Source organism: Neovison vison, chromosome 8, assembly GCF_020171115.1.
Source record: "Neovison vison isolate M4711 chromosome 8, ASM_NN_V1, whole genome shotgun sequence".
Lineage (NCBI taxonomy): Eukaryota > Metazoa > Chordata > Mammalia > Carnivora > Mustelidae > Neogale > Neogale vison.
The window spans coordinates 78,338,123-78,358,308 of NC_058098.1; the positions used below are offsets into that span (position 1 = coordinate 78,338,123).

Here is a 20,186-nt window from a genome sequence, read left to right on the forward strand (position 1 = left end):
TCAATTAGGCCTCTGACTCTTGGTTTTGGCTACAGTTCTGAGATGGAGCCCCACAGCTGGAACTGAAGATTCTTTCCTCTTCCCCAGTTTATGTGTGTGTGCCCATGCTTGCTCTCTCTTTTTCAAATAAATAAAGCTACAGATATGTATTCTAGCTAGAAGGGTATCTGGAAATACCTAATACCTAGACAAAAAATTTGTACATGGAAGCCTCAGAGCTGGGCTTTAGGAAATGAGCCTTTAGAGGCCAGTCCCCATAATCCTAATTCCTTTGTCTCACATACTGCTGAGAATAAAAAAATAGAATTCAGCACCACTGCTGACATATAAGATAACTAAGTGGTAAACCCTGGATAAACAATAGGTAATTCACAGTATCTATTTCATAAATTCATCTAATGGACCAGAAATAAGTAAGACTTTCTTTTCTTTTTTTTTTTTTTTTAAAGATTTTATTTATTTATTTGACAGAGAGAAATCACAAGTAGACGGAGAGGCAGGCAGAGAGAGAGAGAGAGAGGGAAGCAGGCTCTCCGCTGAACAGAGAGCCCGATGCAGGACTCGATCCCAGGATCCTGAGATCATGACCTGGGCCGAAGGCAGCGGCTTAACCCACTGAGCCACCCAAGCACCCTAAGACTTTCTTTTCTTAAAGCTACATGTGATTTATATAATTACAGCCTTTATAAATCTATAACAAAATACATAAAATGACACTAGAAGTATTTATTTATAGGTTAGTTTGCATAATTTATTTTTTAAAACATAAAAAAGCATTTATGATCAAGTATTATAGATTTAGAAACCCTTCTGAAGTCATCTGAAAGCTTCTGCACTTGAGTTTTCTGTCAATGAGTTCTTTACATCAGCTTATACTGAGTCTACTTCCAAACTCCTGAACTGTAACAGAAGTTAGCAAGTCAAATGGGACCTTGAATTGTACAGTAAGTATGGTTTTTTTTTAAAAAAGCAGGTCCTATATACTATAAATGGAACCTCATTCATAAGTCTAATTTTCCTTATACCTGTTACTGTGGAATAAGGAAAAACTGTGAGGTGAAAGAATGATCTAGAGAAGTAAATCCTAAACAGAAAATACAGTAACAAGAGAAAGGTAAATGATGGTTAGAAGTAACATAAAATGGAATCTCATAGCTAAGTAACAAGACAGATTCTCAACTTTTTGGTCTCAGGACCACTTTAAACTCTAAAAAATAATGGAGGACTCAAAAGAGCTTTTATTATGTGGATTATGTTTATCAATATTTATAATCACAAATGAGCCATTTAAAAACATTAATTTGTTCTAGAAATAAGTGATTGTAAGTTTATATAAGTATTTTATATGAGCAAATTTTGTAATTTAGAAAGAAGTGGCTCTGTTTTACATTTTTGTGAATTTCTATAATGTTTGGCTTAATAGAAGAAAGCTATATTCTCCTATCTTCTTTCACATCCAGTCTGTGATGTTATGGCTGGAGTATATGAAGAAAATACCGCCTCACAGTAACAAGAAGCTGGAAAAGGAAAAACTTCACAGACCTCTCTGAAATGGTTTTAAGAGCCCCAAGAACACACTTGAGAACCCACTACACCACGTACACAGAAGCTACACGAAAAATTTAATGAGTGATATGGACAGGACAAAAGCAGTTATGTGGGAAACTATGGGTATAGTATACTACAAGTAAAACAAAATCTTCAGGGTGCCTGGGTGGCTCAGTGGGTTAAGCCGCTGCCTTCAGCTCAGGCCATGATCTCAGGGTCCTGGGATCGAGTCCCACATCGGGCTCTCTGCTCAGCAGGGAGCCTGCTTCCTCCTCTCTCTCTCTCTCTGCCTCCCTCTCTGCCTACTTGTGATCTCTCTCTGTCAAAAAAAAAAAAAAAATCTTCAAATCATCCTTACTACACTGTTAGGGTATAAAGGATTAACATGAAAAACATGGCATAAACTCCTCTATTTTGCAACTGAAGGAGGCAATAAAACCAACCTCACATAGTAAAAAGTATAACTGTTATTTCCTAAAAATTAATGTTTCTCAGTCCTGGCTGCACATGTGAATTGTTTGGGAAACTTCAAGCACACATACAAACTCATATATACCCCTAATAATAACTAGGTCTCACAAAATGGACTAAAAGATAGTCTTTAAATAGCTGCTTTTGCTCAGGGTGATGAAAAAGTTCTGGAAATGGATAATGGTGATGGCTGCGTAACATTGTGAATGTATTTAACGCTACCATTATATACTTAAAAATGGTTAAAATGATGAATTTTATGTCATATATATTTTCTAATTTTTAAAATAGATGCAAAAATGAAGTTTAAAAAAGTTCCATCATGGAACACTTAAAAATGTAAAAGGGCAACAGTAAAGGTTTACTGTCAACAAGACAGTAAACAACAAGTGTTGGAGAGGATGTGGAGAAAGGGGAACCCTCTTATACTGTTGGTGGGAATGTAACTTGGTATAGCCACTTTGGAAAACAGTATGGTGATTCCTTAAGAAATTAAAAATAGAGCTACTCTATGACCCTGCAATTGCACTACTGGGTATTTACCCCAAAGATATAGATGTAGTGAAAGAAGGGCCATCTATACCCAAAGTTTATAGCAAGAATGGCCACAGTTGCCAAACTGTGGAAAGAGCCACGATGCCCTTCAACAGACTGGATAAAGATGATGTGGTCCATATATACAATGGAGTGTTATGCCTCCATCGGAAAGGATGAATACCCAACTTTTGTATAAACATAGATGGGACTGGAAGAGATTATGCTGAGTGAAATAAGTCAAGCAGAGTGAGTCAATTATCATATGGTCTCACTTGTGGAGCATAAAGAGTAATATGGAGGACATTGGGAGATGGAGAGGAGAAGTAAGTTGGGGGAAATTGAAGGGGGAGACAAAACATGAGAGACTGCCGACTCTGAGAAACAAACTGAGGGTTTTGGAGGGAAGGGGGTGGGGGGTTAGATGAGCCTGGTGGTGGGTATTAAGGAGGGCATGTATTGCATGGAGCACTGGGTGTGGTGAGAACACCGAAAAATAAATAAATAAATAAGTAAAATTACAAAAAAAAAAAAAGTAAAAGGTCGCATTAAAAAGTGAACCTCCGACAAACCATAAATGACTCTTAATCTCATGAAACAAACTGTGGGTTGCTGGGGGGAGGGGGGTTGGGAGAAGGGGGGTAGGGTTATGGACATTTGGGAGGGTATGTGCTTTTGGGTAAATTGGAAGGGGAGGTGAACCATGGGAGACTATGGACTCTGAAAAACAATCTGAGGGGTTTGAAGTGGCGGGGGGGTGGGAGGTTGGGGTAACAGGTGGTGGGTATTATAGAGGGCACGGCTTGCATGGAGCACTGGGTGTGGTGAAAAAATAATGAATACTGTTTTTCTGAAAATAAATAAATTGGAAAAAAAAAAAGTGAACCTCCTTCAAAAACTCATGAGATAAAGTCCTGTTTTCTAGGCTTGACAGTATATTTAAAGTAAACAAAAGAAATCTTTCAAAAAGGAACAAATACCAGCCCAAACTATTAAGGGAAGTAAGGATCTGAAAAAACGTTAAGAACACCTTTGTTTACTTACCTGCAACATGCTGACTATCTCAACTTTGTTGAAGAAAATAAAAGACGTAAGAGTAGAAAGAAAATTCTCTTCAAAAACAGATGGTGTAGGCAAAATGATGTCCTGAATGTACTGTACCCTGTAAGTCTGATGTATTTTTTGCCTTAGTTCAGAGTCTGTTATTGGTATAACTTCCTTAAACTTTGCAGTTTTGGTCAAAAATTCTCTATGCCTTTTTGGCTGAGCCAAAGCAGGGTCATATTCAAGGCATCCCACGACATCCATGATACACTCATCAGAAAACATTACTTCAAACAAAGTTGCCTTATTTAGGAATAAGATTCCTCTAATAATTTCATACAAATGGTGTAAGCCTTCAGTGTTTTCTAGATTCTCACAAGCTTGGAACAGCTGCAGTAGTTTTTTAATATAGCCTTCATTTTCTAAGGCCAGAGCCAGCTTTTCCCTACGGATAGGTGAGGAGAGAACTGAGGTAACTAAGTCAGCAATCTCTTCAAGTTTACTGAGTTCACATGTGGGCAGGTCAATTAGATGACTGGTTTCAGGCATTTCTTCAAATCGTTCTTCTTCTGATTCATCAATGAGGTCCTGTGTGACTTCCACTGATGGATCCTTACCTTGAACCTAAAAACATCCAAGTACAGCTGGTTACCTTAAAATACAAAAGAAGTCAGAATTTTGGAAATCAAATCACTGACCACTGAATTTAAATAAAAATACCCTGCAAAGAAATATTAGCAGCACAGCCACTGTTAATTAGAAGTGAATTCTAGAGAGGGAAAACATATCCAGTTTCGAGTCAATTACTTGATTCTCAATTTCATCTCTAAATTTCCCAACTTATAACTTCAGGTTAACTCTGATCCCTAACCATGTGCACATTTAAGCTAATGTTACACTGATTTATATGATGTTATGTAATAACCACGTGCAATTGTTTAGTAACTTCACTATTCCTACTAATTTTGAATTCCACAGAAGGTTAACTCTTCTGTGGGTCCCCCAAATCACTATGTATGACTCTTAATGCACCATCATATTGGCCTGACAAAAACACTACTAAGTTTATTATTTTTATTACATATACATATATATGTGTTTGTATATATATTTTATATATGTCTCTGTGTACATATGTATGTGTGTGTTTGTGTGTGTGGGTGTATATATTTTAGAAGGGGTGTGGGGGAGAGAGAGAGTATCTTAGGCAGGCTCCATGCCCAGCCTGGAGCCCGATGCAGGGCTTGATCTCACAAACCTGAGATCATGATCTGAGCTGAAATCAAGAGTCAGATGCTTAACCAACTGAGCCATTCAGGAACCCCAAATACTACTAAGCTTAAACCAAACTAAAACCCAAATCCTTGTATAGTCAATAGTGAAAAGATTCCCTCAAATTACTTTTGAAATTCACTTTTGGACAAATAGTTGCTTTTGCTATGAGCCTACAGCTGCCCTAAAAAACAAAGAATATTCTTGGGGTGCCTGGGTGGCTCTGTCAGTTAAGTATCTGCCTTCGGCTCAGGTCATGATCCTAGAGTTCCAGGAATGAGCCCCGCATCAGGCTCCCTGCTCAGTGGGGAGTCTGCTTCTCCCTCTGCCCCTCACACCCTACTCTTGTGCTTTCTCTCTCTCAAATAAATAAAATCTTTAAAAAAAAATAAAAAACAAAGAATATCCTTTAAAAACTGGCATTCATTTAACATCTGTGATAAAACCTCCAAGTTACAGTATCTAGAAAACATACTAAAAAACTTTTTTTATGATTCATGTTGACAGCTCAACAAAAGCATGGCTAACTTATAACAAGTTTTCTATAATGATTTCTATAATGACTAACAGAAAAACTTTATTCTTTATAAATTTCTTCTAATTCCTAACATAAGAGTACAATTATCCTCTTTTCACTCAATATATCCAAATATCCAGAGATGAAAAACCTCCAGAAATTTCCAAATCCGCCAAAACAACATGAAAAAAGTCCTAAGAACTTAGAGGAAGTAGACAGATATACTGGTGCATAAAGGATACTTTTTCTCCTAGAGTACTTTTACTTCTGAGTCCTCAAGAGAGTTGCTGGATTTAGGGAGAATGACACATAAATATAAGAGAAAGGGTGGGTAACAAAGTCATAAGAGCCGTTCAGATAAAATACCATGGAAATTCAGAGGGGAAATTCCTTCCAGCTCTTGGGAGTACAGAGAGTGGTGAGGAGAGACTATAAGGAAGAAATCATAAAAGCAGTAGTATTTGAGATCTTCAAAGAGGCATCTGTACTTTCAAAGATGGGTACGATTCAGATGAGGATAAAGGCATGCAAAATGCAAAGGGAACAGTAGATGCAGACATATGGAAATGTGACATGCATATAGCAAACAGCAAAATTAGAAATGTAGATTGGGGTTCCTGGGTGGCTCAGTCGGTTAAACATCTGCCTTCAGCTCAGGTCATGATCCTGGAGTCCCAGGATTGAGTCCTAGGACCGAGGACCGCATCAGGCTCCCTGTTCAGCAGGGAATCTGCTTCTCCTCCTAGAAAAAGGGGGTGCCTGGGTGGCTCAGTGGGTTAAAGCCTCTGCCTTCAGCTCAGGTTATGATTCCAGGTTCCTGGGATAGAGCCCCACATTGGGCTTTCTGCTCAGCAGGGAGCCTGCTTCCCCCCTCTCTCTGCCCTCTCTCTGCCTACTTGTGATCTCTGTCTGTCAATAAATAAATAAAAATCTTAAAAAAAAAGGAAAAAAAGAAATGTAGATTAAAGCCAGATTATAGAAAGTCAAGCTAGAACACTTGCAGTTATTGTTCAGGGAAGTAAATGTGCAGCACTGTCCTTTAGAAAAGTCAACTGGGCATCAGGTGTTTGGAATAAATTTGAGAATATGGATAATTTAGGGTGCTATTCCAAAGTCTACATGAACAAGTGAATTTGGATAGTGATGGTGGGACTGAAAAGGGACAAAAGAGAGAAGGAACCACAATGACCCTAAAGTTTTAAATCTGTCATTGGGAAGATTATGGTTCCTTTAATAAAAACTGATAGTATGGGAGAGGAGTGGTTAGTAAAAGTTGAGTTCTATTAAGTGAAGCAACTGAATACTCAGCTGGCAACTAAATCTGCAGATATACTACTCTGGAAAATGAATAGGTCAGAAGGTAGAAATCTGGTATTAGGGTAACACTTAAAGCCAGAAGACTCTGACGGTAACCTAAGAAACAGAAGTAGAGTACAAAGTGGGGAAGAAAGAAAGAAGAATCATAGGTTATAACGAAAGAATAAGAAATCAGAAGGGGGCGTCTGGCTGGCTCAGTCTGTGGAGTGTGCAACTCTTGATCTTGGGGTTATGAATTCAAGTCCCAGGTTGGGTGTAGAGATGACTTATGAATAAAATCTTTAACTCACAGTTCAAATGAATTTAGTCTGCATGTTTCAGAATTAAAAGCACAGCTACAAAGCATTTACAAGGTTATAGTATGTCCATTTCTATGTTATCCAGTATTACTCCTACAAGCTTTCTGGACGCTCTCCTAAATTTAATACTCCCTGATATGATCTGTCAATCCCACATAAACCCAAGTGACTGGATGTCAATAATGCTGTTCATCAAGTATTTCTGGTTCTCTCCCTTTTGTGGCACGAGTTCCTTGTTTCCATGAAGTTATATGTAACTGCAGATTTGTTTTGGCCAATGAACTGTGAGGAAAAGTGTCATGTGTAACTTCTGGAAGAACTTTTAAAAGCCAATGCTCTGACTTGCTCCCTTTCATTCTCACTTTGCAATGATCTTGGAAGTATTAAAATGAATTCTCTATCAACCTGGGTCCCTGAGTGGATGTGGTAAGCACAACCTCTTTCAGTCCAACCCTGTCACTCATTGGTCAAATAGCATTAGGGAAAAACAAACTTTGTTGTGAGCCACTGATATTTTAGGAATTTGTTACTATAACACAATTGGACCTTAACATTCTCCCTTCTGTGGCACAAATCAGTCATCCAACTGTGGCACGAGTCTGTCAACTAATTGTGCTGAGTGTGTTAAAAAAAAAATTTACACTATCAGTAGGGTTCTCAACAGAAATTTCTTTTCCACACCTCTAGCTTACTTCCTTATAGCTGTTGCTCTAATTTTCCCCCCCTTTTAAGTGTCAAACACTATTACGTTCTCCTTGAAATCTCAGGAGACAGAATTTTTCCTTTGAAAAAAGAGACCACTATTATTTAACGTACTCTAACACCCTTCTTCATCTCACAACTTATTTTCACTTTTTCTTAATTTCTTTCCAGAAAAATGCCCCTACCTTCCCATTTTCTGAGGTTAATGCTTCCATATGTACCTTTGACTTTATGCTTTCTAAGAGCTACATATACAGAAATTATCTTAGCTCTTTTTGTAAGTTATTCCACACATAAAAGAATCTGAGTAAAGCCAAAAAATTTATAGGGACCTAACAGAGACCCCACATTTTTGGGGCATTAAGCACTAATGAGGGCCAAGGTGGGTACCAGCAACTTATACCCTGGTACTCTATGGTAGCATGTCACAGAGACGTAAGTAGAGTGACTGGCTGCATCTTTGTGTGGCCTTCTGAGGCTTTCCCACATGCCATGCTCAATCCTCTCCCTCCTTTTGTCACAGCTGCCCTTCACCCATTTGTGACACATAGGCACACAACTCCCTGTTCTAAATCTTACAGTGGTGCCTTGCCCACCAAAGGGACAATTCAAAATATGGTATCAATGTTTAGAAAGTGAAGGACTCTAATGACTAGTAACAAATCTTTATCGAAGACAAAAACAATTACTATTATTCACCACTCCCCTTAAGAAATTTATTGTCCTCTGAGCTATCATACTTTTCAGAGTTGTTTTACTTTCTCACTATAAGGAGTTAAGAAGTGACTGAGTAATATGATTTTTATTGAAATTAAAGTTGTTTTTTCAAAGGTCAGCAATGACGTCTCAGAAATGGAAAGTAAAATAGCATATGGTTCTGTGGAATACCAGGCAGTTGTGAGAAGCAATAAACTAAATGTATATTCAGCAACATGCATTTAAAACATACAGTACATGGGGCACCTGGGAGGCTCAGAAGGTTAAGCATCTGCCTTCGGCTCAGGTCATGAACTCAGGGTCTTGGGATCGAGCCCTATGTCAGGCTCTCTGCTCAACAGGTCTGCTTCTCCCTTTCCCTCCAACCCACTCATGCTCTCTCGTTCTCAAATAAATTTAAAAATATCTTAAAAAAAAAAAAAAGGCACAGTACTCAGTAGTTTAGTACAAAATTAAGCTTCCTGGACCAGCAAAGTGGCCAAATCTAACACCCCTTCCAAAGATAGAAAAGTGTGAGTAAAAATCAGTGACATATAAGAAGAAATAGTAACCAAGGGCAAAGGAATGAACAAATGGGTAAAGCAACAAGAGAAATCCAATATTAACACTAGACCCTCAAGAAAGGATGGGAGCAAGAGATGATATTTTCTTAGCTCAACTGTATCAGATGCTTGAAGGGTAAAAGCCATATGTTTGCTAAAATCACCTATTCCTGGGACTTAACAAGGTTAAATGGAGCATCTGTAAATAAACCTGATGAACTGAAATAATTGTTAATGACTGTTAACAATTCTAGTAATGTGTCAGACTCCTCCTTTTCAGGTTACATCTACTACCATACTGCAATATGGTATAATACTAGCACTGTTGCTCCCCCTACCTTAGGTACATAAGCCTCATAATTTTACTCTAATATTAATACTGGAAAACTGAGTTAAAGCCTCCTCAACATCAATGCTGATAGAAAATGACTGGCACAAAGAAGAAATGAATTTTGTTAACTGTCAGTTGATTTCTATGCTAATACTTCTGTACAAGTTTATCATAAGGTACAAACTGCAATAAATCAAGGAGGAAAATGGGTAATCAGTATGAAATATAAAAAGTAAATCATGGCAGGGCACCTGGGTGGCTCAGTGGATTAAAGCCTCTGCCTTCTGCTCAGGTCATGGTCCCAGGGTCCTGGGATCGAGCCTCGAATTGGGCTCTCTGCTCAGCAGGGAGCCTGCTTCCCTTCCTCTCTCTCTGCCTGCCTCTCTGCCTACTTGTGAGCTCTGTCAAATAAATAAATAAAATCTTAAAAAAAATAAGTAAATCACGGCTTTATCAGACAGATAACCTGTTTCTTTAAATATATCCCTAGCCTAAAATGGCTCCTCTAAATATTAGGCATATTCATACTGCTATTTGCTCTGTCATATAAACGCTGTACTAAATATAGATGCTTAGACAAATATAATCATTTTGCTATGAGAGTCCTGGCAAGGGGTGGCCTTTGCAGTTAAGGATTAGTCTTGCCTAAAGAAAAGATTTGGCTCTTGCCTAACTCCTGAGAGGTAACCTCTATGCACTTTTAATATCCTGTCTGACATGAGTGTTTTCTGTTCACCTGGGAGCACTGGGCTATGCCAGACATTCTGTGTGTGGGTAACTAGGTGGTTTATAGTGGAGGTCTTGGACCACACAATATCAGCTCAACCTGTGGACGTGCTGGAAACTAAAGTCTGTCACAGGGCAGTCGGCCTGCTTATAGGACTAACAGCCAGTGAAAAACTGGACACAAAGGTTGGGGTAAGCTTCTCTGGTCAGCATTACTATGTGCAGGCTGCCACACAACATTTCTGGAATTAAGTGCTGTCTGCGTAAGTATCCTGAGAAAGAAAACTGAAGCTCAAGCCTGGAACTGCCCCAGACTTTGCCCTATGTGCCTTCTCCCACTGGTAATTTTAATCTGTATCATTTGTATCATTTCACTGTAATAAACTGTAATGATAAATATTAACAGCTTTGTGGAGTTTTGTGAGTCTTTCTCACCAAAAAAAAAAAAAAATTAAAAAAAAAAAAAGTGAATCCAACAGTGGCTGTGGGAACTCCTGAAAAACATAAGTGAAAAATAGTAAACAAATTTCAGCAAAACTTTCTAGGACAAATGTACCAAGTCTTCAGAATATATATATAGATCCAGGAATTAATATTAAACAGTACATGCTGATATGTGGGAGGGGAGTAGGCATAATGTAATATGCTGAAATACCATCCACCATATAAATATATGTATCAGGAGAAATGTAATCCAACAACCTACTTTTTTTTTTTTCAAAGATTTTATTTATTTGACACAGAACAAGCGAGAGACAGAGAGCAAACACAAGCAGGGGGAGGGGAAGAGGCAGAGGGAGAAGCAGACCCTCCGATGAGCAGGGATGCCGATGTGGGACTCGATCCTAAGATTATGGGATCGTGACCTGAGCTGAAGGCAGCCGCTTAACTGACTGAGCTACCCAGGAGCCCCTAACATCTTAGTTCTAAGTAAGAGGTTTATCTTCTATCTTATTCATTCATTCTTTAAATATGTACTGAGCACACACACAACATGTGCCAGTTGCCACACTACTGGAGGAGGGAGATTACAAAACAAAGTATCATTTTTCAGGAACTTATAATAAAAAGTTTAATCTTTATATACTATTAATATTCTTTTTTTTTAAGAAAGATTTATTTTATTTATTTGACAGACAGAGATCACAAGTAGGCAGAGAGGCAGGAAAAGAGAGAAGAGGAAGCAGGTTCCCCGGTGATCAGAGAGCCTGATGTGGGGCTTGATCCCAGGACCCTGGGATCATGACCTGAGCCAAAGACAGAGGCTTTAACCCACTGAGCCACCCAGGCGCCCCTATACTATTAATACTCTGAACAGTAGTGTTTCCCTCTTTTCTTTTTGAAGTTTTGTATCCTTCAGCACGCTTTCACTATTTTCATGGACCAGTTTTTCCCCCTCATTTTATAGATGAATGCATGCATGATTAAGGTTTCCTGAATCCAGAACAGAGCAGCAAGTTTTGTGGACTGCATGTGTCTGAATCTGCAACAGAGATCATTTTTAAGTCTTACATCTCACTTTACAGAAAACTTGGCAAACATAAAATTCAATCTCAATCTTGCGGATAGCACACAAGAATAAGTATTAGGACCTTCTCATCATCACCGCCCATAAGTTTAAAGACAGGCAAAATACAAAGGCAAAGTAATAATGAAACAATCTGTGTTCTATTCTTATGTATATTTTAAATTTACATATTTAGCAAAATCATATTTACCAGTGTTTTCACCTGTTCATCAATGGAAATTCTTCTATTTAATAGTGCATACTAATAACGCTCCATTAATACCTGATACATACCTAGTAAGATATGAAGTGGAAAGAAACAAACCATCTACCTCCAGTTTAGATTTGTGACCTAGAGCCAGCCATTAAATAAGCTTTATATAGAATGAGAAGGTTCATATTATACTTTCTTGCACTGTGTGGCAATGTTACTGAGAAGACTAAAGAAAAGAATTACTGTGGTCAGATGCATTAAAACTAACTCAAGAACCTTCAGTAATCAGAATCACTATAAAGAAAAGCTGATAGAAGTGAAAATGACAAGAGTCAAAAACACTAGAACAGAATATTACATTAGGAAACTGTTGAAAAAGTGATCCGATTTACAGAAAATAATAGTTAAAATGCTACGGTTAATTTAAAATTCCAGTTACCAGCTGTCACAGACTGTATCTGCCTAAGGAGACATCCAACTACTAACTGTAATATGGTATACTGAATGGAATCCTGAAACAGAAAAAAGACACTACGTCTTAAACTGAGGAAAACTAGGATGACTGGGTGGCTCAATCAGTGGCTCAACTGGTTAAAGCAACTGGCTCTTGATTTCAGCTCAGGTGATGATCTCAGGGTCATAAACTTGAGCCTGGAGTTGAGCTCTATGCTGGACATGGAGATTGCATAAGATTCTCTCTCCCTCTCTGCCCCTCCTATGCTCAACTGTACACACTCTCTATCTAAGAAAATAAATAAGTGAAATAAACTAGGGAAATCTGAATAAAAGATAGCCTTTAGCTAATAATAATGTATGAAGAATAATAATAATGAACAGTAACACTGTATGAATATTAACTCATCAATTATGACCAGTGTATCCTACAAATATAAGAGACTATTAACAGGAAGAACTGGAGGAGAAGGTGTCAGGGAGAAAGTACATAGAAACTCTCTCTGTATTTTCTACTCGTATTTTCTATAAATCTGAACTTCTAAAATTAAAACTTTCCTTTTTAAGATTTATTTATTTGAGAGAGAGAGAGCAGGCACAGAGTGTGTGAGGGTGCACTGGGGCAGGGAGCAGAGGGAGATAGAGAAGCAGGCTCTTGGCTGAGCAGGGAGCATGAAGCAGGGCTTGATCCCAGGTCCCTGGGATCATAACCTGAGCTGAAAGCAGATGCTTAACTGAATACATCACCCACGTGCCCCTAAAATAAAAACCAATTAAAAAAAAAAAAAAGAGCTAGGGGTGCCTGGGTGGCACAGCGGGTTGAGCATCTGATTCTTGGTTTTAGCTCAGGTCATAATCTCAGGGTTATGGGATTGAGCCTATGTTGGGATCTGTGTGGGGACTGCTTGAGAGTTTCTCTCCTGCCGTTCCTTCCACCTGTGTGCTTCCTCTATCCCTCTCTAAAAATAAATCCTAAAAAAAAAAAAAGTTCCAGGTACCCGAGAGTTACCACCTATCATATATTCTGCCATATTATAAATTCTTTTAGAACTGAAGTCATGAGCACTTTCAATCATTAGTGTCTGGCACACAGTATTCATAAACATTAGGCAAACAGGTGACCAAATTTTAAAGAAAAACCTCAAAGACTTAGAACTTAATTATTTACTGACCTTTTATTAATTATGAATATATTCTATCGAACTTTAAAGTGATAAACACATGCTCTCTCCACATTCTAATATATTCTCTCGGGTAAAAAAGGAAAAAAGTCAAGAATGCAAACTTAAAACTAATATTATTTAAAAAAACCTTACCTGACAAATTTTTTCCCAAATCTCATCGCAGCCAGCTTTTTCCTGAAAACTTAGAGCCAGATCATAGTTCTCAGCTTCCGACCAAACAATTAATGTATCCTGTTTAAAAATAAAGATTTTTACATCATCACACTAGAAAAGCTAAAAAAGAAATAACTACGAAGTAGAAATCAAAAGAAAGGAAAAAGCATAGTGATGACAAATGCCCTCTGATGAGTGTAATTAATGTACACTCAATTGATACAATGTAACTGTATTTTGCTAGCCTTTGAAACTTAGTAATATACTGGCAATGGAACAGTTTGGGTATTAAAATGACATTGAGCTATTTTCTGAAACAAAAATTATTATTATTTATTAAATATTAAAATATATACTTTTATTTATGTATTTTTAATATATATTTATTTAATATAAAATATTAAAACATAGAGCTTAGCAGGCTCTAGCTCAGGTTACCAAGATAATTTCAAGTGGAAAATTTAGCCACTCTTGGCCAAGCTGTAATGTAGACATTTGAATCCTCTACTGCCTTTCTCCTCTGACTCTGGAAAAACCTTCAAGATATGAAAGAATTCAAAACAATGATGAAATGAATATACTCTACCTCTAAGTATTACCAACACTTCAGCAGCTTAGTTTGTAAAGAAATTAGGGGTTTAGGTGTTTTTCTACTAAGGTCCTTAATTTTATCACTAACAAAAAGTCAGTTAAGCTTTTAGGAAAAAGTTGTCAACCTCTTTATTAAAAAGTTTTGAGTTTAAAACACAGACACATCTAAACACAAAAAATCATTATGCAACACTCAATGAAATGGACAGTTTTTTAAGGATATATAACAACGAAAGTTTAGTATGATTAAAACTTTGACTTTCAGAAAATACATGTTTAAAAAAAAAAGAAAATATACATGTTTACATCCTAATTACCAAGTATATAATCTATAAAAATACCTTATAACTAATGATTGTTCATCTAATCCTTCTAAATATTGTGACCTGATATTAAAATATGTAATACTAAAAAGAGTCTCAGATAAAGTCTTCAAAATCAAAACACTTTAAAACTTTGATAGCTTTAATCTGTAAAGGAAAAATATCCTTCAATTAATCCAGGTCTCAGATTAATACTTATCTGCTGTTTAATCAGGTAAGAAAAACAACTGGAAAACTGTGTTCTCTCTTCAGCCTGGCTGTGCTCCTTGGAAGGAAAATTTGCTAATCACATATTCTAAAATTTTATCAGGTAACTCCTTTCATTTAAAAACTTTCCATGGGACACCTAGGGGGCTCAGTTGGTTGGGCATCTGCCTTTGGCTTGTGTTGTGATCTTGGGAGTCCTGGGATCAAGCCCCACATCAGGCGCCCAAGTCAGCAGGGAGCCTGCTTCTCCCTCTACATCTCCCCTCTGCTTGCACTCTCTTTCTCAAATGAATAAATAAAAATATTTTTTAAAATTCTACATTTTCTAGCTGTGTAACAAAGAAAAATGTATTTCACATTCAAAAATAAATAAAAAATAAAACAAAAACTTTCTGTGGCTCCCGCCATATACAGAAGAGGTTTTGAAACCTTAAAAAAAACAAAAAAACAAAAACCAGCAGAACTCTTTTTACAAGCAAAATTTTACTAAGAATCTTCAAGTAACAAGGGGTGCCTGGGTGGCTCAGTGGGTTAAAGCCTCTGCCTTCAGTTCAGGTCATGATCCCAGGGTCCAGGATGGAGCCTGCTTCCTCCTCTCTCTCTGCCTACTTGTGATCCCTGTCCGTCAGATAAATAAAATCTTAAAAAAAAAAAAGAAAGAAAAGAATCTTGAAGTAATAAAGAAGATATAAAGACAAAGCTCCTCTGGTTAAAAGTCTAGGAAACACACTCAGGCTCATGTACTTTACTCAACCAGAGTCAACTTCTTAGAGCTCTGCTTCAAACAGCTTCATCAAACAGCAATCTCCAGTACTCTATTTGTATGTCTTGAATTATTTATACATTACACTCAGGAATATTAGTATAGCAATGCTCTATAAAACACACACTAAAATAGAAATAAAAACCTTTATATAAAGATAAAATAAGCAACATTTAAAAACGTTTGAACTGTTTGGGCTCCATACCATTATTAGCATTTTAAGACCCAATATACACTCAGGGCACAGTATATACACACAAATGACAGTAAATACAAATCTGTATTTAATACCATCCTTCAAATAATTCTGAATTTGGGGGGGAAGAGCAACTTCTTGTGAGATCTATTTTTTTTTTAAAAGATTTTATTTATTTGAGAGAGAGCACACAATCAGGGAAGAGAGGCAGAGGGAACCCAACATGGGGCTCCATCCCAGGACCCTGAAATCATGACTCAAGTTGAAGGCATCTACACCCACCTGAGCCACACAGGCACCTACATGAGATTTTACCATTGTTTCTGTGTTATTACTTGCTGACAGATTAACAAGGAGTATAGATGTCAGTTTTACTATTATCATGTTCATTTCTACTTACATTATTGCTTTCAGGCCTTTTTAAGGCATATGTTCATTTTATTAGGGTTACAGGTCAGCTTAAATTGGAAAATATCTATAAATAGTTATCTACACGTGCAGGCTACCATAATTCACAGTAGTTAGGGAACCTTTTTATGGAAGTGTTACTTTTAGAATACCATGTCTTTTTGTTTTTTTTTTTAAACTTCTGACCACTTGCATATTAAGTATTAGCAGAAGTCAATTTCTTCTTTTGATTAAAATATCTAAGCAGGCTTCTTCTCAAATCTCAAAGCTTTATATTTAATGTGCATTCCATCTTGGAGATCACTAGTACAACAGGATGAAATCCAGAGTACTTTATCCAGGCACCCAGGGCCCTTTCCAATTTGGTTCCCATCTATCTTCTGAGCAGAAGTCCCAGTAAGCTATCAAGTCTGACTTAAAGTAATTAAGTCCCCTTCTTCAAAATTTTCTTGTTTGTTTCTTCTTAATGTTAAGTCTTCTCCCTAAGCCAGTCAAAACCCCAGAAACTCAATGGGATTTATCTTCAGAATCCTTTTTCAACATAAAGAGGACTGACCTTGGGTGATGGTTACATATACAAATTCCCATGCTCCCTTGGAATGAAGCCCCAAATTCTTATTTTTAACAAGGGTCTCCGATATTTCTTTTGTTAAGTCAAATTTGAAAACATCACCTAAGTGTATCTCTGGCTGGTTACAGAGGATAGGGAACTGCCATCAGAGCAGGCACTTTCCAGCTCTATAAAATCTACTCAAAATGGGTTACAAATCCCATCCTTTCTTCTTCCCCTCCCTGGAAACCTACTATTTCAATTAAAAAAAAAAAAAATACAACCCTAAGAAGTACTTCTAATAACTGCTTATCACAAAGATCACAGTAAAAGCTCCTAGGTAAGAGAGCACAAAGGTGGCATAAGAACATTTAAAACAAAACAAAAAGTGTCAAAAGGCAGGGTTTCTTACATATCCCAAAGTCAAGCTCAATTTTAGATGTAATGTCTGTTTCAAAATGCTGTGCCCTTGTATTACATTTTTTGCTCATTTGTGTGTGACACACAAATCTTTGGGACATTATTAATGCCTGTTTAAACTAAGAGAAGCTTAAGAGTTTTTCTCTACCAACTAAACATTTAACCACCACTATATCCCCATGGAAATCAGATTTAAAATGAGCCTGCAGGGAGAACAGAAAAAGTCAATTTTATTTGGTCCGGTCCTTTAAAAAAATAAGAAAGGTGATTAAGTCTAACACCAGGATGGAAGTTAAGACATGAGCTGGAGAGGCTTGATAATTTAGCTTTTACTGAATCCGATTTTCACAAGGTAGTTTTATTATAAGAAATGGTCACTTCTGATTTTAAATATTAAAAATACATTCTTGAGGTGAATACTGTTTAAATCAAAGGTTCTTAATTCAAGGTCTAAATCATACCTTAGAACTGTATTTAAAACTGGGTGCTTTTAACATCTTTTCTATGCAGGGGCACCTGGCTGGCTCCGTCGATAGAGTACGTGACTCTTGATCTCAGAGTTACGAGTTTGAGCCCCGTGTTGGGTATAGAGATTTCTTAACATCTTTTCTATGGAAAGGGTCTCTAGGTTTTACATTATACTCACAAAGCCACCTGTGACACATTTACAATAGTCTAACAGACCAATGGATTATCATTGTCAGTCTACCTCTCTAGTGCATTAACATGAATGAACTCTACTCATGAAATATTTGAGATCCTACTGCTGTCAAGACCCTATCTTTGCCCCAACCACTCTGATGAAATTCAATACAGACAGAGCTGAAGTTTTTCAAAAGGATCGCTTATTTTTTTAAAAGGGAGAAGAGAAATAATCAGATTTGTAGATTTTGATTTGCAGATTCAAAATCAATTTAGAAGTCTGAAAATAAGTGTGATTAACCAGACATATGACGCAACATCTAGTTCTCTACTCTAATGGGTATTTGACCTCAACTTATTCTGAGGTGGATTTTTAAAATATAGTATGGTATAACATACAGTCTAAGACAGACATGATGCTATTGCTAAAAACAGTACTAGTATCTTTCTAAAATCCAAATATATTTGGATATAATGGGAATAACCCCAGACTAGCATTAGAACCTGAGCACCACTCAGTTTCACTGTCCACTATTTCCGTGACTCAACACAGTATTTAACCTCTTTGATTTTTCTTTCCTCACTGGAAAAGAGGAGTACGACTGATGAGATTATTATGACTCAGTTCTCTTATTGAGCTTATTTGTCACATACCATGCTAAAGCGTTTTCATATATTAATTCACAACTATTACATGACATAGGTAGTATCTTCATTTAAAAGGTAAGATTCAAAGAAAATTTGCTCAGGAGATTTGAAATAATGAAATAAAAAACTTCATTAACAGTATTCAGCTCTAAACCCATGTCCCTCCTACTATGCCCCATAAAAAATGTAAACAATTCTAAAAGAACACAAAGTTCTCAACAATTTGCTTCCTAACCTCCCGCCCAGAGGAACTGTATTTATCTAGGCATCTATCTGGACTCCTATGTAAGAACCCTCTTCATCTGATACCAAGGATTTCTCCTTAGTCCCATTCCAAACCTCCACCCAGAACATCCCTCTATCCATTACTGCCCAACCTTTCCAATCTATTAATTCACGTCCTCCACTCATGCTTGTGATCTATAGCTAGAGTAGACTCTACTCATTATAAATCCATGCTGTTATTTCAACTCAGCATTCAAAACTTTCACCTCCACCTTTATCTTGGCAAATGTTCTTCTAGCTAAAACCTAGAATAGTCTCAATCTTACCTTTGAAGGATAAGAACAGCCATTCATGGACTGCCCCTCTCCTTAACAAAATTCTGTTCTCCCTTGGTTTCAAGACAACACGCTTTCCTGATTCTCTACTCTTTCCAATTGCTTATTCTTCCTCTTGACAAGATCTTCTTCCTGATTACCAAATACCTAACCCAGCAGCATGTCCTGTCAATTCTGTCTTCTATATACACACGTATCTCAAATCCATCCGCCTCTTTCCATCTTTACTGACATCACCCTAACCCAGTTCAACATTATATCTTGCTTGGATTATGCTGTGATCTCTCAACTACTCTCCCAGTTATTGCCTCTCTTCAATTCCACACACTGATGTTACTATTTTGGATCATGTCATTCTTCTGCTGAAAACATTCAAAAGATTTTCAACTTTAAAAATCTAAACCACAGGTAGAGAAGGGGTGAAAAAAAAAAATCCAAACCAAAGATAACAGGACAGTATATAGTATGCTACCATTTATGCCAACAAAAGGGAAAATGTGTATGTGACTATATACCTAGTTGTTTACACAAGCCTAAAACCTCTAGGAAGATACGCAAGAAACTGGCAATACTGGTGGCCTCTAGCAAGGGAAACTATGGATGGAGTTCAGGGTGGAAGAGACTTCACCAAATACTTTCTAAATTTTTAAAGATGTGAATGTATTATCTATCCAAAATAAATAAAAAGGGATTTTTGCTTTTTTGAAATATACAAGCCACTAGCCAAATGACCTGCTTTCTTGTCACCTTCTCAGTTTCTGGATAGAACCATCATTTCCCTGGCCCCAAGACTGAAAACACTACTAGTGATCCTTGATTCCTTCTCTGTCATATTTAATCATTCTCCAAATCTTCCAGCACTTTCTTGTTAATATACTGGAGCTCTATTTCTTCTTTACAATTCCATTTACTACACTGAACAGATTTTCATTTTCCTGCATCTGAATTATAGCAAAAGGTCTTGCTTCCTAAAGCTCTTATTCCCTCTCTACCAATTCATTATTCATAACATTGCCACACTTGCTTCCTAAACGCAGTATCATTTTCATCATGTTAGGCCCCTACTCAAGAATCTAGAATAGCTCCCTTTTGTTTAGTAAACCAAGCTCACAAATAAGAAACCTCTGCTGCCAAGAGCCTTAATAACTTTTGTGTCAGGTGTACTATTTCCTTACCTATCACAATTCCTTCAACAGACACCATCAGGGAGAGTGAAATTTTTCTTAAAAATTCTAGTTCAAATTAATCTTTCCTTTTTAAAATTTTCTACTGTCCAAGTCTGTGGAATAAAACTGCTTTATATAAATTCTGTGTTGGTTCATACCTGCTGTAAAATCTCAGTCAAGA

The 20,186-nt window shown here is 37.1% G+C and overlaps 1 protein-coding gene across 6 annotated transcripts in view; it reads right to left on the minus strand.

Annotated features, from left to right (window-relative positions):
* Positions 1–20,186, minus strand: part of PPP4R3B (protein phosphatase 4 regulatory subunit 3B) — a 69,932-nt gene that overhangs the window by 44,622 nt on the left and 5,124 nt on the right. For all 6 annotated transcript variants that reach the window (XM_044263991.1, XM_044263990.1, XM_044263989.1 and 3 more), the window contains 2 exons: positions 13,511–13,609; positions 3,598–4,221 (listed from right to left, as the gene is read on the minus strand). In XM_044263991.1, coding sequence (XP_044119926.1) covers positions 3,598–4,221; positions 13,511–13,609 — 723 coding nt within the window. The remainder of the gene's footprint in view (positions 1–3,597; positions 4,222–13,510; positions 13,610–20,186) is intronic.